This window comes from Crocodylus siamensis, chromosome 12 (genome assembly GCF_052110815.1).
Source record: "Crocodylus siamensis isolate JL-2025a chromosome 12, ASM5211081v1, whole genome shotgun sequence".
Classification (NCBI taxonomy): domain Eukaryota; kingdom Metazoa; phylum Chordata; order Crocodylia; family Crocodylidae; genus Crocodylus; species Crocodylus siamensis.
Window position 1 is genome coordinate 24165777 of NC_143406.1, and position 25332 is coordinate 24191108.

The following is a 25332-nucleotide window of genomic DNA, read 5'->3' on the forward strand; positions in this document are numbered from 1 at the left end:
GGGCAGGGGTGAGCTCTCTTTCTTAAGGAAAGCTACACACCCCTGCAAGCCGATATTGGCACCCACGGTGGATGACTTGAGACCCTCTGGGTTAAAATCCACGGTGAACATGGCACAGGGGATAGTATGGTGGGAGTCTATTACAGACCCCTTAACTAGGGCCAAGACCTTGACCAGGAATTTGCCAGAGAATTGGCTGAGGCTGCATGCTCCCAATCCATGGCTGTCATGGGAAAACTTCTACTACCCACACATCTCATGGGAAGAGCGCTCAGCCAAACCAGAGGGGTCGCAAAGCTTTCACTCATGCGTGGATGACCTATGATGCAAGAAGTCTATGGGCTGACAAGAAGTAAAGCACTGCTTGACCCGGTACTGGAAGCCACGGACAACCTAATCAGCAACCTAATGATTGAAGGGAAACAGGGTGACAGTGACCATGAGCTGATCACCTTCCTCATCCGCCGTAAAGCTGGCAAGTCAGTCAGCAATACAGAAGTCCTCGACTTGAGGAAAGCTGACTTTGACAAGCTCAGGAGGCTTGTCAGGGAGGCCCTAAAGGGACACAACACAAAGGGGAGAGGAGTCCAGGACGAGTGGTTGCTCCTCAAGGGAGAGATCCTGGATGCACAAGCAAAGGATATCCCATCTCGGAGGAAAGGCAGCAAAAGGGCACAGCAGCCCCCTTGGCTCTCCCAAGGAGGAATACTCTGCTCTGGTCTGGACCTGCAGAGAGCAAACTAGGAAAGCCAAGGCTATGATGGAACTCCAGCTAGCCACACATATCAAGGACAATAAAAAGGTCCCTTTTTAGATATGTGGGGAGCCGGAGGAAAAGAAAAGGAAACACTGGACCCCTGCTAAACCAGATGGGACAACAGATGCCCAGGAAAACGCAAACTTGCTAAATGGGTACTTTGCGTCAGTTTTTCATCAGACCCACGGGACGCCCCTGCCCACTGTGGGAGAGGGATGCCCAGATTAGGGAGATTCCTTATCCTCCATCAAAGCTGATCTCGCGAAGGAACACCCTGACAGGCTGGATACCTTCAAGTCAGCCAGCCCTGGCAGTTTACACCCCAGGGTACTCAAGGAGCTGGCTAGCATCGTAGCTCAGCCCCTGGCATGGATCTTCAAGAACTCCTGGTGCTCTGAAGTGCCCAAAGATTGGAAGAAGGCCAATGTCATGCTGATCTTCAAGAAAGAGAGGAAAGTAGATCTGGCAAACTACAGACCCATCAGCCTAACCTCTATCCTGGGGAAGGTTTTAGAAAAGATTAAAAAGAGGCCATCCTTAACAGACTAGCTGAAGGCAATATCCTGAGAGATACCCAGCATGGGTTTGTTACGGGTAGGTCTTGCTTGACCAATATCATTTCCTTTTATGACCAGGTGACCCATCACCTGGACAAGAGGGAAGAGACTGATGTCATATATCTTGACTTCAAAAAAGCCTTCGATTTGGTATCTCATTATCACCTCTTGGCTAAACTGGCTTAACTGGCTAACTGCGGCCTTGACCTCACCACAATCGGCTGGCTGGGGAATTGGCTCCGCGGTAGGACCCAGAAGGTGGTAGTTGACAGAAGCCACTTGTCATGGTGCATGGTCACCAGTGGGGTCCCTCAAGGCTCTGTCCTAGGGTTTATTCTTTTTAACATCTTCATCAGTGATGCAGACATTGGTGTCAGAAGCAGACTGTCCAAGTTTGCCAATGACACCAAACTTTGGGGCAAAGCATCCACGCCAGAAGATAAGCGGGTGATCCAGGCTGACCTGGACAAGCTCAGCAAATGGGCAGACGAGAACCTCATGGTGTTTAACACCGAAAAATGCAAGGTTCTCCACCTTGGGAGAAAAAACCTGCAGCATCCTTATAGGCTCGACAATGCTACGTTGGTTGGCACTACAGAAGAAAAAGACTTGGGGGTCATCATTGACCACAAGATGAACATGAGCCTGCAATGCGATGCTGCGGCTAACAAAGAGACCAAAACGCTGGCTTGCATCCATAGATGCTTCTCGAGCAAATCCCGGGACGTCATTCTCCCCTTGTACTTGGCCTTGGTGAGGCCGCAGCTGGAGTACTGCGTCCAGTTTTGGGCTCCACGATTCAAAAAGGATGTGGAGAAGCTTGAGAGAGTCCAGAGAAGAGCCACGCGCATCAGAGGTCAGGAAAACAGATCTTACAATGACAGGCTGAGAGCCATGGGACTCTTTAGCCTGGAAAAGCGCAGGCTCAGAGGTGATCTGATGGCCACCTATAAGTTTATCAAGGGTGACCACCAGGATCTGGGGGAACGTCTGTTCACCAGAGCGCCCCAAGGGATGACAAGGTCGAATGGTCACAAACTCCTGCAAGACCGTTTCAGGCTGGACATAAGGAAGAATTTCTTTACTGTCCGAGCCCCCAAGGTCTGGAACAGTCTGCCAGCAGAAGTGGTTCAAGCACCTACATTGAACACCTTCAAGAGTAAATTGGATGCTTATCTTGCTGGGATCCTATGACCCCAGCCGACTTCCTGCCCTTTGGCAGGGATCTCCCGAGGTCCTTCCAGCCCTAATGTCTATGAAATCTATGAAACACCGAAAAATGCAAGGTTCTCCACCTTGGGAGGAAAAACCTGCAGCATGCTTATAGGCTCGGCTGTTCTACACTGCTTAGCACTACAGATGAAAGGGTCTTGTGGGTCATGACTGACCACAAGATGAACGTGAGCCTTCAGTGTGATGCTGTGGCTAGTAAAGCGAGCAAAACACTGGCTTGCATCCACAGGTGCTTCTCAAGCAAATCCTGGGATGTCATTCTCCCCTTGTACTCGGCCTTCGTGAGGCCGCAGCTAGAGTACTGCATCCAGTTTTGGGCTCCACAATTCAAAAAGGATGTGGAGAAGCTTGAGACACTGCAGAAGAGAGCCACACACATGATCAGAGGTCAGGAAAACAGACTGTATGATGAGAGGCTGAGAGCCATGGGACTCTTCAGCCTGGAAAAGCGCAGGCTCAGGGTGGATCTGGTGGCCACCTACAAGTTTATCAGGGGTGTTAACCCAAGCGCCCCAAGGGATGACAAGATCAAACGGTCACAAACTCCTTCACAACCAATTCAGGCTGGGAACAAGCAAGAACTTCTTTACTGTTCGAGCCCCCAAGGTTTGGAATAGATTGCCACCGGAGGCGGTTTAAGCACCCACTTTGAATGCCTTCAAGACACATTTGGTATCTATCTTGCTGGGATTCTATGACCCCTGCTGACTTCCTGCCCCTGGGGCAGGGGGCTGGACTCCATGATCCTGTGGGGTCCCTTCCAGCCCAAATGTCTATGAAATAATTTGGTCTGTGAGCCCTGGAAATTGCATTAGCATACTTCAGACAAATACACCAGCCAGCTGTTCTTTCAGTTTGTTCACTGTTCTGTTTACAGCAACTTAGTTAAAGGAAGCATAATTTCATGACTGCCTGAAGTTAATTTTAATTTCCTAGCCTAAGGGAATTTAAATCACCTTAAAATGTAGAGATAACAATGCATGTACTTGACTCTTTACTAAAGTAATCTGATGCAGCTGCCTCAGTATTTGAGGTCTTATTTCTTAATCTGAATTTTGGAACAAACAATAATCATTTCCTTTTCTTGTGAAAGAACAAGGATTAATTTATCTCCAGCACTAGATCTTTTTGTTTACAGTTCTCTCTGCCTCATCTCTCTTTCATATTGCTCTAGCTTTGCATGTCACCACTCCCCCTGCTCATCCTCAGCTCATCAGTGTTAGGCCCCTGGAAGACATTACACTTAAGGGGTCCCTTGAGACTAAAAATGTTAAGAATCACAGTGGTTCTCAACCTTTTCAGATTCAAGGGACCCTTAGAAAATGCTGGCTCTTAGTTTTCACTCATTTTTGACAACATAAAAATACTAGAACAATTATTTTGTGGTAAAAAACTCAAAAAGACCAGCTAATCGTGTCTTAAATAGTATGCCAGCCACACATTTGTACAATTAGTGGCATGACAAAAAAAGGAAATAAACCACAAAATTATTCCACAAAATGTGTAATACTATTATTTTACAGTTGGTTTCAGGTCCTGACCATGCAGCTGCTCTGTGATCCACAATTAGCTGATTGTCAGTCCCAGCCACAGGACCACAACAGAGCAAATACGACACTTGTGTAGTCCTGGGGCTGGGACTCCTAATCATCTGACCAGTGGTCTCAGCCCCAGGACCATGCTGGTTCATCAGGCACCCAAGCTTTCTACTTGGCTGTGCAGGGGGAGCTTGGGAACATGATCCAAACCCTGATCCCAAAGTTGTGCGTCTGCTCAACACATGTGACATGACAGGAGGTTCAGTTGTTGGAATAAAGGAATCGATCCCATCACACTATTAAATGAACACGTTATGGGCCTCAATCATATCTATTACAGTAGTGCTTAGGGTCAACCAAGGGCAGGGCCCTCCTGTATAGGTGGTATACAGATTGTGATGGAGGGAGTGGGAATAGTTAGAAGCCAATCAGTTCAGGAAAAAAAAAAAAAAAAAGCCTGGTTAAAACCACAGAATCTGTTCACAGTATTCTCATTAGTCTCTTCTAACCTACCTCTGCAGCTGCTCAGCCAGCTTCAGTCTCCTTCAATTTCCTAACCCCAAGCCAATGTAATACAGGAAGTTGTACAGATTTCTCTCCCCATAAAGGGCTTCTGTCCTGCAGTTCTGGATCTGGAGGCTGCTAAAACTGGCCTATGCCTTTATTCAAGTATGTGCTATGACCATAAATTTTACCACTCCTTGAGCTTTGCCAGATCCATTAAACTCAGCAACATTAACCCAGCATCACCTTAATTCCTATCATGTTCTGCAAAAAAATAGCTCCTTTGCAACTGATCACATTGTAATAATCACTAAGGGTAGGACACATGCCTACATTTGGAGGCCTTTCAAAAGGGCAGCAGCTATTACCTTCCCACTGTGGGTGCAGACAAGCCTGGAATGTTACCAATGTAGCAAAATCCTTCAAACTGCTGCAGCAATGTAAATGTATCAGCTGCTACCCTTTTGTAAAACCCCGCTTTTGAAACTTCTCCAAGTGTGTCTGTGCCTTCAGTAAACTGATTTTGTCAGTCAAAGGCTGAACACTGCAATTGTTACTTTTCAGTGCACTGCAGGCTGTGATCCAGGTTATTGTCTCCTTTGACCACAGGATGTTGTTCCAAGGATTGCTAGGAAGAGATGGGCTTCCAACTGATGAAGAGAGGGAAGCACATTTTTGCAGACAGGCTTGCTAACCTAGTGAGAAGGGCTTTAAACTAGGTGTCCTGGGGGATGGAGACCAAAGCCCTGAGGTAGGGGGAATGGGAAACCTGGAAGAAACAAAAGGAGGAGGGGGCAACAGTGGTTCCCCCTCCTCCTTCATGAGAAAGTAGAGCAATCAAGCATCTGTAACCTCAAGTGTCTGTAGACAAATGCATGGAGCCTGGGAAACAAGCAGGAAGAACTGGAAGTCCCTGTAGTCTCAGAACTAGGGCAGGATTGAAATAACAGAGACTTGGTGGGAGCTCACATGACTGGAACACTGTCACAGATGGGTACAAACTGTTCAGGAACGACAGGCAGGGGAGAAGAGGAAGAGGAGTTGCACTTTATGTAAAAGAGCTGTACGATTGCTCAAAGCGCCAGTATGAAACTAGAGATAGGTCTGTTGAAAGTCTGTGGGTTTGGGTCAGAGGGGAGAGCAACAAGGGTAATATTGTAGTAGATGTCTGCTACAGACCACCAGACCAGGAAGATGAGGTGGATGAGGCTTTCTTCAAACAGCTGACAGCAGTTTCCCAATCACCGAAGTCCCCCTGATTCTCATGGAGGACTTTAATCACACTGACATCTGTTGATGACCAAGTTCAGATGATTGAGTTTAGGATCCTGAGGAAAGGAAGAAAGAAGAGCAGCAGAGTAAGGACCCTGGACTTCAGAAAAGCAGAGACTCCCTTAGGGAACTGATGGGCAGGATCCCCAGGGAGGTCAGCCTGAGTGGGAGAGGAGTTGAGAAGACCTGGTTGTATTCTAAAGAAACCTTACTGAGGGCATAGAAACAAACCATCCTGATGTGCAGGAAGAATAAATATGGCAACCAGCTTGGATTAGCAGAGAACTCTTTGGCGAGCTTAAAAACAAAAGGAAGCTTATGAGAAGGCTGATGGGGGATCTGATAGCAGCCTTCAACTACCTGATGGAAGGTTGGAAAGAGGATGGAGCTAGACTGTTCTCAGTGGTGGCAGATGACAGAACAAGCAGGAACAGTCTCAAGTTACAGCAAGGGAAGTTTATGTCAGATATCAGGAAAAACTCTCACTGAGGGTAGTAAAGCACTGGAACAGGTTACCTGGCGAGGTGGTGGAATCTCCATCCTTGGAAGGTTTTCATGCCTGCTTTGCAAAGCTTTGGCTACTTAGATCTACCTGGGGATGGTCCTGCTTTGAGTGATTTCTGTGATTCTATGATTCTACTATGATCCACAGGACCAGCTGTAGATTTGGGATGGACACAGACAAGATTCTGGGTATGACTGTACCCTGCCTTCCTGAAGCATCTGGGGGAAAAAAAACACAGAGGAAGAGCACAGTGCAGCCCTAAAGCTGGGTGGTGACCCTCACAACTATAGCTGTTCCAATAAAATATCACCAACAAATCTCCTTGCCTCTAGCATTTTTCTTGAATCATCACACTTAACGACATGACCTAAACACTATAGACACAAGCACGTTTTGACAACAGATCTTACAGACAGGCATACACAGGAGGAAACCCCACGCAGCAGTGACAACGGTAGCTTGAAATGACGAGGAGATGAGCTCAGTCTGATGCCCGCAGCAGACTGCGTCGCCTCCCGCCCGGGCTTTGTTGAGAGGCGGGAAGAGGCGTCTAAGCTGCCCCAGCCCAGGCCGAGGGGGAAGGACGCTGCCGGAACCCGCTGGGCGGGGACAGGAGGAAGCGGAACCCACGCGGAGGCCCCTTTGAGCTGCTTCCCGCGGCCGCGGCCACCGCCCACCCGCACGAGACCGGCCCACCCGGCCCTCGCTCGCCGCGCTGCCCCGCGCCGCCCTCACCTGAGCGCAGCACAAGCCCCGCACTTCCGGGCGTCCCGCCCCCGCGGAGGCAGCTGGGAGTCTGAGCCTCCCTCCCTGTGAGCGAACCACACGTCCCAAGCTGCTCCGCGAGAACACATGGTCAGCCCGTCCCCCGCGGCCAATGGAACAAAACCGTTCTGCAAGGCGGGGCTCGAACTAGCCAGTGAAATGCAAGCCGCGCTAGGTCCTAGCAGGGAGGTAGTAAGAAGCAGCAGTTCTGGCAGTGGCTGCAAAGGACGACAACGTCGATTGTCTGGAGAGAATCGCCGAGTATGGACAACCGTCGCCCGTCCCGGGCAGCAGGCCTCTGAGGTGTTGTCTTCTACGCAGCAGTTAGCGTTTGCTTTCCTTTCCTGACAGGACAGGATAGGACAGAAAGCGTTCGCTTTCCTTTCCGGGCAGGGGGCGGGGCGAGCAGGCTGGGAGCGCTGAGGGGCTCGGCGGTGCGTCTTGAGCAGGGGCTGCAGGCCGCTGGCAGCGGGCGGGCGGCAGCACCTCGCCGGGCGATGGTGGCGCGGCAGGGGACGCGCGCGTCGTTTGTCAGGGACGCCCGCGGGAGCCGCGGCGGCGGTTGTGCTGGTTACTATGGCAACGGCGAGGAAGCGCGGGGCGGGGCCTCCGGTGATAGGCGGTGTGAGGAGGGGGCGGGGCCAGCAGTCGGCAGCTGCAGCCCCGCTGGGGGCGAGGGCGAAGTGGCGGTGCCGTGCCCGGGCCCCGGTGAGCTCAGCCGATGGAGGCATGTTTGCCTGGGAAAGCAAACCGGGGGGGGGGACGTGATCCAAGTAACGGACACTAAAGAAGGAGCTGGCGAAGGGCCTGCGATGAGGCTCGGAAGGAATAGACGTGCAATTTAGACGGCGGCAAATGCAAACCCCATAAATAAGCTGAGCACAGCGAGCAGCTCTGCTGGAGCTCATTGCCCCGTGGGGCCCAGGCCAAAAATTGAGCAAGATTGCAGAGGGATGGGGTAGCAATGTGCAATGCAGTGATGGGCAGGATTATACTAATAAATGCTAGCGTACATTTTGGGAGACAGCTTAAACTTCCAAATTCTTGTTTAATAGATTTCATAGACATTAGGGGTGGAAGGGACCTCCTGAGAGTATCTGGTCCAGCCCCCTGCCCAAGGGGCAGGAAGTCAGCTGGGGTCAGATCACCCCAGCAAGATAAATATCAGAGTGTTTGCTAAAGGTGTCCAACGTAAGTGCTTGCACGGCTTCTGGGGGAGTCTATTCCAGACTCTGGAGACTTAATCAGTAAAAAAGTTTTTCCTGATGTCCAGTCTAAAAACAGTTTTAAAGCAATCTTCAGCTTGAAGGATGGAGGATGGCAGTGGCCCAGGCAGATTGTCCTGCATCTGTGTAATGGAGAGAAGTGTTTGCATTTTCCCCATGTATCTGGTGCTGGTTATTGTAGCATTGGATTGGATGGACCATTAGTCTGATCCACTTCAGCGATTCCTATGTTTCCTATTCCAAGGCAGCAAGCTGGTGCTCCGTCTGACCAGGAAAAAGGTGCTGGCTGCCCCCCACCCCCAGTCCTGCCCCAGAGACTGCTGAGCCATTTTCCGTTCCCTTGTCTTTTCACATCTGCAGGCAAAGTTTCACTGGGCAGTGTCCACTAGCTCCTTGGAGTCATTTGAAGGTTAGTGGGCACTGTCCAATTTACTTTGACCCATGTCGACCCTTGGTGCACTCATTTTGAATCTTGACTTTAAGTCTTGTGCCTGTTTTGTCTTTTGTCTCACGAATTCAGTTGACCCACGCCCAATAGCCCCCTCTGTTAATGGCGGGGGGAGGGGTATATCATTGCTTAGTGGGTATAAGGCCCATGTTCTTAATATGTGTCAATTAGACCTGTCCCAGGGAAGGGCCTTATAGTGAGACATTCTGACTTCTTTGCCATTTTCAGATTGACAGAAGTACCAGGGAATGCAGCTGCACTTAGCAGGTCCTGTTTGTTCTCTGCAAATGACCCTTAATTTTGTATGTCCTCAGCTGCCCTCACCTACTGTGAATCCAGTTAGGCTTCTTGATGCCGTCCAATCCCAAACACTCTTATATGAATAAAGTAGAGATATTAAGTGGATGGTATGTGGAAAACATTCACAAAGGTACATTGCTCACTTTGCACAGTTTAAATTGTAAATCCATTTGGACCAAGAATGACCTCCACTCTGTGCATGCTAAGCAGTCTGTCAGGGGGAATGGCAAGGGCATACTGATGAATGATTTAATAAGAGTGATCAGTTCACTGACTAAACTCTGCAGTCACAAGCCACCCAACTTCTGTTTTCAGCTGGGACAGATTTACTTCCATTTTTAGTCCTCCTGGAGGTCATATAATTGTATCATAAGAAATTGAAAGAGAAAGGGTTCCCCATTAGAATGATCCAAACAGCACAGCAGACTCTATTCCCCTTTGTGACCTATTTTTTCCACATGTATATTTGGGAAGAAGGAAAGAGTTCATTTTTCATAAACATTTTGAAATATCAGGTTTTATGCATTTTATACTTGGCTTTTATGCATTTCCAGCAGCATAATCCATGGTTAAAGCTTTCAGTTGCTAGGGGGGAGCACAGGATCCTTTACTGGACATTTAACTGGTGGAATGGAAACATCTCGACCTGTCCCCTGCCTCTTTTCTAGGATACGGGGCAAGTGGGGTGGGTAGGAGGGTGTTATTATAAGCTTGTCTGATTAGGAGCATCTTTGAGGCTGCTCTAAATTATTTCAGGATATGAACTGCCCCTTGGCTGCCTCCTGGTGTGGGGAGCAGAAAGGTATCAGCCTAATTGGAGTCAGGTGGAAAGCAAAGGCTCTATATAATAATATACGGTAGTGCAGACAGTCTGCACTGTTGGGGTAGTGCTGACCACATAGTAATTCAGGACAGCTGAGAATTAAGCTCTTGCTTAATGGTTGTGGGATCCATTCCTACTTTGAACTGATGATGTTTTGGGGTTTTTTTTAGTGAGACGTGCTCTGAAGCTCCTCTTGCATTTGAGTTTGATTGCATAGAAGCTGTTTCAAATGGCATCAGAAGGACAAAGCAAGGATAAGGAGGGCCAATCTGAGGATCTTCCAACTCCTTTCCAGGGCTGCAGAACATTACAGTGGGGAGCTATACTCTCTGCAGTGAAAGACCAAATTCCATCTCTGGACTCTGACACTTCAGTGGTAAGTTTTGCTATGCAGCATTCTTCCTTTCTGTCTTCCAGAAGGAGTTCTTTGAATGCTAATGGAGTTCTTGAGTAGCCAGTTCTTCACAATGAGACACTTGTTTGCTCTGAACAGTGGAGCCTGTATTAGTCCACAAGCCTCTTACTTGTATAATTATCAGAATGCTGTTCCTGTCTGTTTCGTTATATTCTCTTGAGCATACTAAACTGGAATATGGGCCCGATTTCTGCCAAGTGCTGGGATCCTTCCATTTTCATTGAAAAGACTAGGAGTCGAGGGCACTTGGCTCATCGCAGATTTAGATCCCATGTTATAGGTACCTGCCCAATTTAAAAGCACAGTATGAGATAAGGAAATAATTACACTGATATAAAATTCCCTTTGTTTTTATCCTTCAGCATGCTGTGGTGTTAACACTTTACTAGTTTGGCAGTAGGTCTATGACTATATTTTTCCAGGGCTAATGATCATGGAAATACTTTTTCAGCAGACCAATCATCTCCAGAAGAGACTATCTGGCTGAGAGTCAGAAGAGCAGTTCCACTGATGACTGTGACTTTGCCTCTCCTCTGTCTCAGTTTCCCCGTCTCTGAATTAGGGGAAATGATACTTACTTTCCTGTCTATAAAGTGCTTTGAGACTGACAAATGAAAAGCCCTGTATGAACAGGGTAGTGTCCTTGTTAGTTTTCTGTCCCCCCCCCCAGTGTTTTTAGTGCTTAAGAAAGGATGCCTATTAACAGCTGGCAGCCTGAAGGCTTCTACTGACAGGCTGATATAGCCTGGGTGGAAAAAATTATAAGCATTCTTCTCTGGTTTCCTGGATCAGCTCTGTTCTGATGTGGAGAAGGCACTTTCAGTGCTAGCTGTGTATTCTGTGATGTGCTCTGTGACTTTGAGACCTTGACTAAATATTAATGTCCTTCTGTCCAGATCAGAACTTTCATTTTGGAGACTACATACTGTATTCATCCAAATATAAGACTACCCCCCAATAATTAGATTCTATAGATGGAAAATTTATAATCTTGTTATAATTCTCCAGGTATAAATCCTAATTATTGGAGGTTTGGCTTGAATTTGTCACCCTCCCACTGCTACAACAAGGAATATAAATCTGCAGGGGTCAGGTTATTTTTTTTTTTTTTTTAAACTGCTGCAAGTTTTAACACAGGTATACCATAAGCACATTTTTAAGCAGCACTTTTTTACTTGTATATACACACCATTGCAGTAGATTTTGTTCCTTTCCTCTTCCAGTTAGAACATGGTTAGGACGGCTTTTGAGCATGTGCCAAGACTAAGCTTTACACATTATTAAGCACTGAGACGAAGTGCAGCGCTGCACAGGAGGGGCCAGATTTATAATTTAAAAAGGGAAAAAAAGATGCATTGGGAAGAAGGGTCACTTTAGAAATGTTTACCTTGGAGAGCAATGTAGCCCTGCTTAAATTAAGGGACAAGCATAAGGAATGACAGGCACCAAGATACATTTCAAAAACAGCAATATCATCTGAACAAAGTTAGCACCTCCTCATGCTGTCAACCGTAAGGAAGCTGTTGTCAGTGATACTACCTCAGCAAGTCAGGAAGGTTTTGGCTTCCATGACCACAGCCTTCTCTCTGGAGAGAGAGGCAGTGAGCTGCTGGGAAGGGACGGCCTCCACCTCTCTCCACTGGGGAGGAGCCTCTTCTCAGCCAGGCTGACCTGCTTCACCGGCCTTTAACCTAAGCCAGCCGGGGGATGGGGAGACTACTACCACTGCTGGCCCGCTGAGCAACCCTTGCAAAGCCAACAGTCTAAGGCACTCAAGGGATCCCACCCCTGCCCCAATCCTGGAACAAACTGAAGGCAAGGGCCCCCAAGGGGACACTTGCATGCCTATACACAAATGCCAGGAGGTTGGGGAATAAACAGGAGGAACTTGTCCTCCTGCTAAATGCAAATAGTTATGATGTCACAGGGATAACAGAGACCTGGTGGGACTCCACCCATGACTGGACCACAGGTATAGATGGCTATACCCTGTATAGGAGGGATCAAGTGGACAAAAGGGGCGGGGGCATAGCTCTCTATGTCAAGGAAAGCTACGTGCCCCTGCAAGCCAACATTGGCACCCATGGTGGATGACTTGAGAACCTCTGGGTTAAAATCCATGGTGAACACGTCACGGGATATTATGGTGGGAGTCTACTACAGACCCCCTACCCAAGGTCAAGACCTTGACCAGGAGTTCACCAGGGAACTGACTGAGGCTGCATGCTTCTGGTGTATGGTTGTCATGAGAGACTTTAACTACCCAGACACCTTGTGAGAGGAGCGCTCAGCCAAATCCAACAGGTCGCAAAGCTTTCTCTCATGCATGGATGACCTCTACCTGATGCAGGAAGTCTACAGGCTGACAAGAGGTAAAGCGAAGAGGTAAAGTGCTGTTTGACCTTGTACTGGCAACCTGACAGTCAAAGGGAAGCTGGGTGACAGTGACCATAAGCTGATCACCTTCACCATCTGCTGTAAAGCTGGCAAGTCAGTCAGTAATACAGAAGTCCTTGACTTCAGGAAAGCTGACAAGCTCAGGAGGCTTGTCAAAGAGGCCTAAAGGACCACAGCCCAAAGGAGGGGGGAGTTCAGGATGAGTGGTTGCTCCTCAAGGGAGCAATACTGGATGCGCAAGCAAAGTCCATCCCATCTCGGAGGAAAGACAGCAAAAGGGCACAGCAGCCCCCTTGGCTCTCCAGGGAACTGGTGGACCTCCTGCATCTTTAAAGGAAGACCTACAAAGGATGGAGGACTGGAACCACCACGACGGAGGAATACTCTTCTCTGGTCTGGACCTGCAGAGAGCAAACTAGGAAAGCCAAGGCTGTGATGGAACTCCAGCTAGCTACAAGTATCAAGGACAATAAAAAGTCCTTTTTCAGATAAGTGGGGAGCCAGAGGAAAAGAAAGGGCAACATTGGACCCCTGCTAAACCTGATGGGGGAACTGACAACCAATGCCCAGGAAAAAGCAAACTTGCTAAATGGGTCCTTTGCATCAGTTTTTCACCAGACCCATGGGATGCCCCTGCCCACTGTGGGTCAGGGAGGCCTGGGTGAGGGAGATTCCTTGCCCTCCATCAAAGCTCACCTTGTGAAGGAACACCTTGACAGGCTGGATACCTTCAAGTCAGCTGGCCCTGACTGGTTATACCCCAGGGTACTCGAGGAGCTGGCAAGCATCATAGCTCAGCCCCTGGCATGGATCTTTGAGAGCTCTTGGCACTCTGAAGTGCCCAAAGATTGGAAGAGTGTCATTGTCATGCCATCTTCAGGAAAGGGAGGAAAGTAGATCTGGCAAACTACAGGCCCATCAGCCTGACCCCTATCCTGGGGAAGGTCTTGGAAAAGATTATCAAAGAGGCCATCCTTAACAGACTAGCTGAAGGCAATATCCTGAGAGATGCCCAGCATGGGTTTGTTGTGGGTAGGTCTTGCTTGACCAATCTCATTTCCTTTTATGACCAGGTGACCCATCACCTGGACAAGGGGGAAGAGATTGATGTCATATATCTTGACTTCAAAAAAGTCTTCGATTTTTTTGGTATCCCATGATCACCTCTTGGCTAAACCGGCTAACTGCGGCCTTGACCTCACCGTGATCCGCTGGCTGGGGAATTGGCTTCGCGGTAGGACCCAGAGGGTGGTGGTTGACAGAAGCCACTTGTCTTGGTGCATGGTCACCAGTGGGGTCCCTCAAGGCTCTGTCCTAGGGCCTATATTATTTAACATCTTAATGATATGGACATTAGTGACAGAAATGGACTGGCCAAGTTTGCCAATAACCCCAAACTCTGAAGTAAAGTATCCACACCTAAGGACAGAAGGGTGATCCAGGCAGATCTTGACACGTTCATGAAACGGGCGGATGAGAAACTGATGGTGTTCAATACCAAAAAATGCAAGGTTCTCCACCTTGGGAGGAAAAACCTGCAGCAAGCTTATAGGCTTGGCAGTGCTACGCTGTTTAGCACTACAGATGAAAAGGACTTGGGGGTCATGACCGACCACGAGATGAACATGAGCCTTCAATGTGATGCTGTGGCTAGTAAAGCAAGCAAAATGTTGGCTTGCATCCATAGATGCTTCTCAAGCAAATCCCGGGACATCATTCTCCCCTTGTACTCGGCTTTGGTGAGGCTGCAGCTGGAGTACTGCATCCAGTTTTGGGCTCCACAATTCAAAAAGGATGTGGAGAAGCTTGAGAGGGTGCAGAGGAGAGCCACGCACATGATCAGAGGTCAGGAAAACAGACCGTATGATGAGAGGCTGAGAGCCATGGGACTCTTTAGCCTGGAAAAGCGCAGGCTCAGGGTGGATCTGGTGGCCACCTACAAGTTTATCGGGGTGCTCATCAGGATCTGGGGGAATGTCTGTTCACCAGAGCACCCCAAGGGGTGATGAGGTCAAACAGTCACAAACTCCTCCGTGACCGTTTCAGGCTGGACATAAGGAAGAACTTCTTTACTGTCTGAGCCCCCAAGGTTTGGAATAGACTGCCACTGGAGGCGGTTCAAGCACCCACTTTGAATGCCTTCAGGACATTTTGGATGCTTATCTTGCTGGGATCCTATGATCCCTGCTGACTTCCTGCCCCTGGGGCAGGGGGCTGGACTCGACTCGATGATCTTTCGAGGTCCCTTCCAGCCCAAATGTCTGTGAAATCTATGAAATTCACACCTCACACATTTTCCCCCACAAACCACATATCCATCCATCCATCCATCCATCCATCCATCCATCCATCCATCCATCCACACACCCACATGCTCCCTCTGCCCCACACCTATCCATCCCCCAAGACCCACACAGCCATCCTCCCTCATGCCCACACCCCCTCCACAATATACAAGAGTAAGATTTCATTGTAGGCTATTATATGCAATCACTTCTGTGTACACTACACAAACGCATGTAAATCAGGACAAAGATATTTTTCTTTAAATCAGATTAATGAATGTTGTACGTGTTTGATTTTTAGAACATAATTTGGTATTTTTTGGATTCCAAGACAGCAAAACCCCTTGCTGAAAGGAATACTTCCAGGGGCAAGGGGAGGGACTTCTGGTGGCAAAGGTTAGGGATGCGACTTCCAGTCACAAGATAGTGAACCGGGGGGGTGCAGCTGTCAAGGACCGGGGCTACCCACGTGGCCCTTGACAGCTTCCAAAACTTGGTAAGAGGCCTTCTGCCCGAAATAATTGCTCACCCCTGTACTACTCCCTCCTGTGCAATACAAAACAGCAGCCTACAAAGACTATGCGGTACATCTTGATCTGAATGGTTTCTGCTTACATTAAAATGCTTCTATTAAGCAAACCCAAAATTCTGCGCATGCATTCTAAATACTGCACCCAGTTGTACAGTGCAATTTCATTGGTTTGGCACCCATCAAGATTTGGATTTGCCCAGTCTTGTCCCTGTTGAACTTCAGGAGACTTTTCTGCTATTGATGTCAGTAGGAGTAGGACCATTCCTAATATTTCATCCAACTGTTTATTATTAATAAACTGTTTACAATTAAGTGCATTAATGAGCTCAGTCATAGTTTATCATAATCCTAGGATGGAGAACACTCAGCACTGAAGATGGTACCCAACTGGAAATCCTTCCCTTGGACCTTAGCCAAATGTCAGATACAGCAGTAATAAGATGAGGTATTTCTCAGTACAAAACATATATAAAACAATGGTTCCTCATTTCATGTTTTTATTTTGTTTGGCAGTCTGACGGTGAAGATGATGGGGAGCTCTTCATTTTCCAGCGAGATGAACCCAATCTGATCCCTGACTTGTCAGAAGAACTTGAAGATTTTTCTCTTGAACACCTGGACATGCAGGTTGCTGACTGTATTATAGACTACAGTTGCAGCCACACTTCTGTGCTGCTTAATGTTATAGGAGATTTTATGCTGCCCTGCATAATTATACAGTATTGTTCTGATTATTAATCTACCTTTTTTTCCATTCTAAAAAGACGTATACAAAATTCAACTGTACTGAGGCATTGGGTCAACCTATAATCAGGCTCCTGCTAGTCTTGATTTTTTTTTTCTACTGTGTTATATTTGCTCATGCAGTCAAAATACCAAGTAAATTTTTTTTTTTTCAGTGCAGCTTTTATTGTACTATTTTAGTGCATTTAACTCTTTAGCTTTCTTGCTTGATTATTTGATTCTCCTGCAGGATTTTGTAAGGGTAATATTAATTTTAGACTTTTATCAGTAGTTATTGACTGGTATTAAAGGAAAAAGGGTTTTTCTAAAGTTGAAATTGAAAATATGTAATGGATTACATGCCAGGTTGACTTACAATTGGAATAATATGGTAAGAGGCTTTTTCCCTTCTTTCTTAGCCCTGGATCTCTCCCCCTCCCACTGATCTATGTATTGTAAGGTCCCTTGGCAGTACCCCATTTCCTTGCAGTTTTTTGCAATTTTCTCTCCTGTGCCAAAAAGCCTTGGGTTCAGAGTCTCCCTCTTCCTCCTTAAGATTCTGAGCTCACACCAAGGGAGCCCTTCAGTGTTTCTAAAAATCAAATAAGCCTTGTTTTGAGTCATGTGCTGCTCTGCAATGAAAATGGCGCTGGTTGTCTTGCCATAAGTCACCTGATCCATAGAGTATAAGGCTGGAAGGGACCTCAGAAGATCATCAGGTCCAGCCCTCTGCACCAAGCAAGAAAGATAACTAGGAGTCAGTTGACCCCAGCAAGGTGACTGTCTAGGTGCAAGGTGAACATTTCCAGGGTAGGTGATTGTACCACCTCTGGAAGGAGCTCATTCCAGAGTCTGAACACTCTGACTGTGAAGAAGTATTTCCTAATGTTGAGCCTGAATTGATCTTCTAGGAATTTGTGGCCGTTACTTCTGGTTTTCCCCTCGGGTGCCCTGATGAACAGTTGCTCACTGAGCCCTTGATGTACTCCCAAAGTGTAGCAGTAAGTTGCTACGAGGTCCCCTCTCAGCCTTCTTTTCCTCAGGCTGAAGAGTCGGAGGTTCCTTGGCCTTTCCACATATGGCATGATGGAGGTAAGCAGCAGACTGCTTTTCAGGGAGTGTAGTGAAGGCATTTATGGGTAACTGGAACAACAATTTTGTTAAGGAACAAGCTGTAGCATATTGAGTTTGTGAGTCTCTTTTGCAACGAAGTCAGTGTCTATTAATCATTGAGCCACTTCTACACCTAGTATGAACAATAAAACTAACTCATTCAGGTATTAACAGTAAGACTAGGCAATAAGCCTTTTAAATTGCCATCAGCTGCTACTTGCTAATATAGAAAATGGAGAGGAATTTGTTAGAATGGTGTATCAAGAAATAATTGTATAAAGTTAACTCCTTGTAGAACCATACTTGGATAAAGAGTTTACATTTCATCTGAAATGATGAAATCAACTAATCGTAGAAAAAAGGTTGAGGAACTGTCCAGCTCCAATATTTTGGCATGAGGTTTTGGTTACATCCATGTCTTCCAGATGGTTTTGATTTTACAATGATGAGACCTGATCCAGTCAGGTACCAAATGCCTCCCAGGTTGGAAACTCCAGCAGCTAATCCTTTTTTTTTTAATGTATGGGCTGTCTTTTTATAGGTTTGGAAAGTAGGTGTGACTGTCACTTCTGTTGTGTATTTGCCGTCCCTATAGCAAATCCTAGAAACTAGAAGACACCCAAGAGAGATGTGGAACAGAAGTGGAGAAAGATTAGATCTTCAGGAAGAAATGGATGACACTCAAACTGTGGCAAGAGAACGCACACCATTGTCTAGGAATGAGTCAGATGCATTTACCAGCTTGACTGGAGAAACTCTAGGCAAAAGTGGAGCATTCCTTCCAGAATTACTTGTAGATCCCACAGATGAAGTTCATAAAATTAAAGAATTAGGCAGTGAAAAAAAGGAGGAAACAGAGGGATCCTGGATGAATAACAAACCATCTAGGAGAAAGCCGTACTTTGATGAATCAAACAGCAATGCGGAGGAGAGAAGAAAGATGATAGAAACAAAAATACTCTCTAAAGTAACCTTGGAGCCATCTCCTAGAAATGTGGGTCACCCAGAGCTAAAAATCAACTCATCCTTGGAGACCAATAGTGACAATTTAGACAGATTCCCTCATGCAGGAAATGAGCAAAGAGCCTCTTCAGGTGAACACCCTCGAGGGCTAACACTCTTTTCTTTGCAGGTAAGCAGTGTAAATGGTTGGTTTTGTTCAGTGACTGCTGAGGTCAAAGCTGTCCAACTTCTGAGTGCCCAGCCCTCCCCCCTCTGCTGCACTGCACCATGACACATGCACCTCATCCCACAGTGTGTGGTGCCACATTTCATTCCCTCCCTCACCCATCACTTCCACTGCACTGCACTGCACTGCCCCACAATCTGGGGCAGATAGTGGAAGCAGGAGGAGGGAGAGGAGTTTGGAAACTGGCAGTGGCAGTAGGAGAGTGATGGAGGGTGTAGTGCCTGGACTGGGAGCCTGTGGGCTACAGGTTAACCCCTTGGGGACTGCCGGCTGGACATCTCCAACTTGGGTAAACCAGCACTTCACAGAGTGCATTATATAAAGAAAGTTAATTGACAGTAAGAGGACTGGAATGTCCAATTATTTACATGAAGTCATTCTTGTATTATAGTAGTACTTAGGAGTGTCAGTCACTGTGCTAGGTACTGTACATGCACAGAACAAAGCAGCAATCCTCCCAAAGAATTTACCATCTAAATAAATCACTTTGGAAGTTAAACCCATTGTTCTTGCTAGTGTATGTCCTTGTACAGGGAGACCACACACTCTTGGGAGTTAGTGGAAAGTAGGTTTTTAATCAGCTTTCACTTTAACAATGCATTTTCCAGCTGTCTGGTTCCAGAGAGTCCTGATATTGTAACACAAGGTGTGTTTGTCCTGGCTAGGCAATAGCATCAAAGCACTGAGTACTTTCTATTCCTGGGGTATTAGTCCTGAAACCCAGTTAGCAGGCAGATAACCTGCACTCATTCAATCACAAATGAAATGAGACTGAGAGGAACTGGAATTTGAGGTCAGGTTTTCTTGTTTGGGACTGGGAGAATCTCTTACTTGAACTGCAGCTTTTCTGGTGTTTCAGCTTTCCAGAGTCCATGTTGCATTTAGGAAACAACCTAAATGTTCACTGCAAACAGAATTGTCATTATTATGTTATATTGATCCAGAATGCCTAGGGGGCTAGTTACCAAGAAACATGAAAACTGGTGTGTTTCCATTGAAAGCTTCCCTGGAGTCACAGTACAGAAACCTCACTCTTCACAAACTTCATGGAATAAATTTCTAGAAACCAGCATCTAAGCTGCACTCACAAAAAAATAAAAAAAAACCAAAAAAAAAAAACCTCCTTCGAGGGCTGGTCTAAGCTGTCTTTGCATGTGCAAAATGTACTAACACTGTCTTATTTTAAGCACCAAACTGTATAGCTTAATCATTCAATTCCAGTCTTGATCAAGCATTTATGGGTCTCATCTCACCCATACCAGTGTAAGTCAGGAATAAAGTCAGTGGGCCTGTTTCTTACTTAATTTATGCCAGCGTAGCACATTGACTTAGCTAGACTTAAATTAGGTAGATACCAGTGTAAATCAGAGGAGTCAGGTAGGCAGAATCAGTTTTACCTTGGTGTGAAAGAACAGAATCAGACCCTTTGTTATATACCAGAGGTGTCAAACATGTGATCCACAATGCTCCTTGAGGCAAGGGACTGCCTTCAGGTTCCCAGGATGGAGTCCTAATGGGTATACATGTCAGTGGCTGCAGGGGAGGTTGGGCGGGAGATTCATTAATGCTCAAGCTGCCACACACCTTGTTGGGTTCAGAGGAGCCCTATGGTCTAGATCCAGCCCAGGGGCGCAGGCAAGTTTGATGCCTCTGGTATACAATTGCAAATGAAATGAGACTGAGAGGAACTGGAATTTGAGTTCAGGTTTTCTTATTTGGGACTGGGAGTATCTCTTACTTGAACTGCAGCCTTCCTGGTGTTTTAACTCCCCACCCAGAGTCCCCAGAATGTATTCACACCTAGTTTTGAATCTGCTCATTATATAGTCCTGTAGCAGCCTGGTGACCCCAGGGGCAGCCTGGTGGCCATGCTCAGGCTTGACTTTAGCCCTCCCTTGATCGCTTTCCTGCCACACTTTGTTCTTATTGAAGTTTGTGTAAGGGAGGCTGCCTGTGGCCTCTGAGTGAGCCTGAGCCTGTGTCAATGACCACTGCCCCCCCCCCCCCCGGATCCCATTATTCACAGTCCTGCCCCCCAGGTTAGTAGGCCCTCTTGGCCTGTTCCTCTGTTGAGCACCTGTAGCCTTAAGGACCAATTGCGTGGCTCCATTCCTCCTCTACACCATGCCCTTAGCTTCTCAGATGTTACTGTACCACCATACCCTACTGCAGGGATCTCAGCCTTATCAGCCTCTCCCCTCTTGTTCTCACTAGGCTTTTAGCACAGGCCCACAGTAGCAGACCAAGCTTCTAGGCTCCACTGTCCTTGACTGCATGTCCCCTGGATCTTTGCACCTGGGCTAGTTGAGGTCACCAGGCTCACTGTCTGTGGCAGTCTTCAGCTGCGTTCCCTCCTGGAACTTAAGCCTCTCCTAAGTTCCCAGATACCCTGAGTAGCTCCTCCCTGAGCTCCGGGACCCTCAGGGTCTCCCTGGGCTCCTGGTTGTCTGAGTATACCTTGAGCCACCCTCAGTAGGGCTCGGGGCAAAACTACTGGTCCACCCTAAATAAAAAGCATCTCAGCTGCCCATGTCACTACAGCCAGTTTTCACAGAGACTCCAACAACAGTGGAGCCATGATAGTGTGGGGCTAGGGTTTCCATGGAGACCAGCCCCAGCAGTGCTGGCAGGGTATGTAACTGCCTGGGGAGCTGCTCTGGGATCTGGGTTGGGCTCCTGAGGTGGTGACAACGTGGTTGGAGCCAGGGCAGGGCTGTGATCCACAGTCTGCAAGCCCCTGCCCAGAGTGTGTTATCAGAAGATTGCAGTTCTGCCCCAGCTCTGGACCATGCTGTCACTGCCACAAGATCCTGGCCCCAGAGCAGTTTCTCATCTAACTGTGTGCTCTGCCAGTGCTGCTTGGGCTGGTCTTCATGGAAACCCTGGCCCCACACTGTCATGGCCCTGCTGCTGCTGGGGTCTCCTTGGAAACCGGCTGCTGCAAAGTGGGGAGGGGCTGCCAAGAAATGGAGTCTGTGATGGGCCTGATCCGGCCCATGGGCCAGATTTTGCCCTGTGATAGAGGCTACCCTGCCACAGGTAATCCCACCACATTAACCAGCTCTAGTAGGGTGCAGTTTTAGGTCCTACCCAGGACCAATCAAGGCTTTCCCTCTTGACTTCTTAGGTGTCATCTATGCGGTTTTCTGAGGTAGCCAGTTCTGAGTGTCTTAAATTCCTGTGCTCCACAAGCCCTCTCTTGGTTCTCTGCACAGGCTTCAGACCGTTGACAGCCCTCCAATGGGTTGTTCTTGTGGCCTATTCCAGCTCCCTAGCATGCATCTTGGGGCTTCATACCTCATAGCAGACCCCTTATTGGCTCTCTCTTCTCTTTAGCCGAGACCTCAGGTCTGGTAGTTTGGAAGTTCTCTTCAGCCCCAGTACGCTGACTCTCCTCTATCTCTAGGAGTGCAGCTTGCTTTCTTCTTCCAGTCTGATTGTACCAGGTAGTTATATGCCCCGGCTGTCTCATTCTCAGAGGACTTCCTGGGGCTTCTCATCTCCATAGGCTTCCCTGCAAGTCCAAAAGGCTTCCCTCAAGTTCCCATTGAGCTCTCAGGGGTTTCTGGGCATAGTTTTTGCCTCAGAACTCATTATTCCTAGCCTCTAGGACTTCCTCCAGCCCCAGTATACAATCTCACATATGCAACACCCCCTACATTCTCTTCAAATAGTTTTTCAGTCTACCATTTAGCTGGGCCTGGGAGGTTGGTGACATATCTGAGGCCTCCTTCCAGGCCTTTGCCTCCTTTCCTACCTGGTTGTCTTTAGCGGTAAAGGTCATCTTGTCTCCTTATCTGGGGTCACAATAGTCTCCTTCTGGGTTGGCTCCTCCTTCATTAGGGTTTTCCTCATTGGCCCCAATTATGCAACACCCTCTTGAGGTCCTTTCAACTTTATGCCATTTATCCTATTCAGTATTCCCCAATTCTCATCTCGGTCCTGTGACTTCTGCTGACAACCACAGAGGTGGGCTTTGTTTCTCTTTGGTACTTAGCAGCTTTCCCCCAGGGTTGCTCTTCTGATATTGATTTGCCTTTTCTGAAGCCTCTCCTGGTATTTGCCCTGCAATTCCCACCTTAGCAGCTAAAACCACAATATAAAAATGAGCCTATCTCCATTTCTGAGCATCTGATTGATGCTGCATCGGGGTTTGGCCTACCATTGTGCTCCAGCCTCTTGGTGTTCGGTGTTTCATTCTATGGATGCAGTCTTGGCAAAATGGGTTACAGCTTCTGCTTCTTGTCCTGGTTTGTTCTCTTCTCTGTTTAGCCATGGTCCTTTTCCAACTCCACTTCTAATTGCTGTCACTGCCAATATCTGAGCTTCATACCAGCTGGTGAGCTATTCTAGCTTTTCTCTTAGTCCACCTATGTCTTTCTTGTGCCTTGTTGCCAGCTCATCCCACTTCTGGTCTAGGCACCTGATCATCATTAACAGGACCTGTTTCCATGTGGACATGAGTTCTAGGCATATTGCCTCTGTATTCTTCCCCATCTGGACCATCTCAGTCTCATCTCCTGGGGTCTCTTGGTTCAAGCATACAGGTGGTTACTCACACTCTTGGGTCATCTGTGCTTCCCTTTTGCAGCCTCTAACTGTCTCTTTGACTTACCTAAAGATGCTTTCAAAACTTCTAGCTCCTGGAAGTGATCCTGGTGCTCCACTGTGGCTGCTGCTAAGTGTTCAGTCAGCTGGGGCACTTATGGATGTGCTCTGGGAGGAGGGGGGGCACTTTAATTAGGGCAGCTCCAGGAGCCACTGATTAAAGCACCCAGAACATCACATCAGAGTCTTTGCACTGACAAATGGCAGTGGGGGCACTTTAAAGCTCATCTAATGAGCTTTTGTTAAAGCGCCCCCACCACCATTTTTCAACGTAGGGATGCTGATGCACATGATGCTGGTGTCTGCTTGATTTAATTATTGAGACTTGATCAATTAAGTCTGCTACAAAGTACTGTAATTTCAACGCATTGGAGCAGCCTCCCTGCATGTGTACAGGTGCCTCTGGTTTCCAGCGAAACCGTCTTTGCCTGCAACTGGTCTGTCTCCTGTAACTTTTTCCTCTTGGACCTTCTGTGGTCTCTCCCAGTGAGTGCACCTGGTTTTGGACCTTTTGAAGTACCTCTTCTGTTCCAATGAGTGTGGTTCAGTATGCTTCACATTGTTGCCTGTAACACCTCCCTTTCACGAAACTGATCATTCCCTGCAGTTGATGGATCCCTTGTTTCCTTTAATTAACTAATTTCCCTCTCTAATAACAAGACCTGATCTTGCATGAGAGACTGCAGTTGGTTCGTCTCCATGTGTTTAGCTGCCTCTCTTGCCTAGCCTGCTTTCAGAAGCATTCTAGGGACTGTATCTTCTTCCTGAGCTGTATGTTTTTAGCCTCTGTGGTTTGCAGTTGGGCTTTCAACACATCACACTCTTCTGCCTTATGTTTTACCTCCACTTTCAAGGCAGTCATCTTGTCCTGAAGCTTCTCAGGCCCTTGTTGCCACCTGCTTGCCTTCTCTATTTCTGCCACTATTGTCTTTGCCATCTCTGCTGCCTGGGTCTAGGATGTAGCCACCTCCCATCACAGTATTTGCACCTCTCCTTCAGGCTGGAAGCACTGTCATTGCCAGTTCTCCAGCTGCCCATGTAATGTGCCAGCTCAGTCTTCTTGATACTTCAGTTGCTTCCCCCAGGCCTCTGACATGTTTTTGAACTTCTATGCGTTAGGCAAAGTTCAGCGTTTCGGCTATCTGTTTTATGCAAACTTCTACCAATCTCAAGGTCAGGTCATCCACTTTTCCTGCAGTGCATTCAGTTTCCTTTCATGCTCTCGGCTCTTTTCTGCCTCAGCTGTGATTAGCTTCTTGAATGCCCTTGTCCTTTCAGTCTCAACTGCAATCAAGCGTCTAGCTTCTTTTGACCCCCACTTCCTTTTTCCTGGTTTGCAAGTGTTTTTGGGTTTGCAAATGTTTTGAGACTTTTGTGTTTTTTAGCTCAGCTCAAGGGTTTGCTCCCCCTTTTCAGGGACACAGGGTCTTTCTCCATCCCTGGCTTGCTTCCTTGTCAATGCACCACTGTAGAAGGCTTGTGGTGCAATGCACCACAAGAGCAGCCATGACACCCCCTGATGGCCATGCAGCCTCTGCCTGGCTTAGGCTAAACTGTAGCCCCCCCTTGATCACTTTCCGGCCATGCTTTGTTCTTATTGGAGGTTGTGTAAGATAGGCTGCTCATGGTCTTGAGTGAGCCTGAGCCCGTGTCAGTCACTGCTGGGCCCCTCCTGGGTCCCTGTCACAGTTCCGCCTCCAGGTTAGTAGGCTGTCTTGGCCTGTCCTTACCTCCCCAACTTCATAAAGCTTGTGACTAGGCCCATTGAAGTCAATGGAACTGCTTGATGATGATAAAATTTAGCATATAATTACAGACTTTGCTGGTTCAGGACCATAGTAATTCCCTTAAAGGGGCTGACTTTTTTTTCACAGAGCATGCCCAAAAGCTTGCTAAGAACTTTTTTCCAGCTACTCAGATGGTCTAATAAAATATATCACATCTACCCAAAGAACCTTGCCTGCCTATGTGCTTAGACCAATATGGATATAACCAAAAACCCATCTTGCATTAAGATTTAAACCCTGCAAACCCTTGGCTCTTCTCTGGATCCTAGTGAATGCCTTACTCCTGTGAGTAAATGTAAATGTTAGCAGGACATGGACCTGACAATATAGGTTCATAGTAGGGTTGGGAGGGACC

General features: G+C 47.5%; 2 protein-coding genes across 13 annotated transcripts in view; one reads left to right on the forward strand and one right to left on the reverse strand.

Moving 5' to 3' along the window:
- Positions 1 to 7232, reverse strand: part of ANKS3 (ankyrin repeat and sterile alpha motif domain containing 3) — a 30252-nt gene extending 23020 nt beyond the window's left edge. For 6 of the 12 annotated variants that reach the window (XR_016438801.1, XR_016438800.1, XM_090024749.1 and 3 more), the window contains exon 1: positions 6378 to 7086. The gene's annotated coding sequence lies outside the window, so the exon portion shown is untranslated. The other 6 variants (XM_090024743.1, XM_090024742.1, XM_090024741.1 and 3 more) reach the window with 6 other exon arrangements.
- A 68-nt stretch (positions 7233 to 7300) lies between these two features.
- DNAAF8 (dynein axonemal assembly factor 8) overlaps positions 7301 to 25332 on the forward strand; it is a 202596-nt gene continuing 184564 nt past the window's right edge. Inside the window, exons 1-5 of the mRNA XM_090024739.1 lie at positions 7301 to 7434; positions 8718 to 8766; positions 10099 to 10304; positions 16071 to 16184; positions 17989 to 18525. Coding sequence (XP_089880865.1) covers positions 10158 to 10304; positions 16071 to 16184; positions 17989 to 18525 — 798 coding nt within the window. The 5' untranslated portion in view covers positions 7301 to 7434; positions 8718 to 8766; positions 10099 to 10157. The remainder of the gene's footprint in view (positions 7435 to 8717; positions 8767 to 10098; positions 10305 to 16070; positions 16185 to 17988; positions 18526 to 25332) is intronic.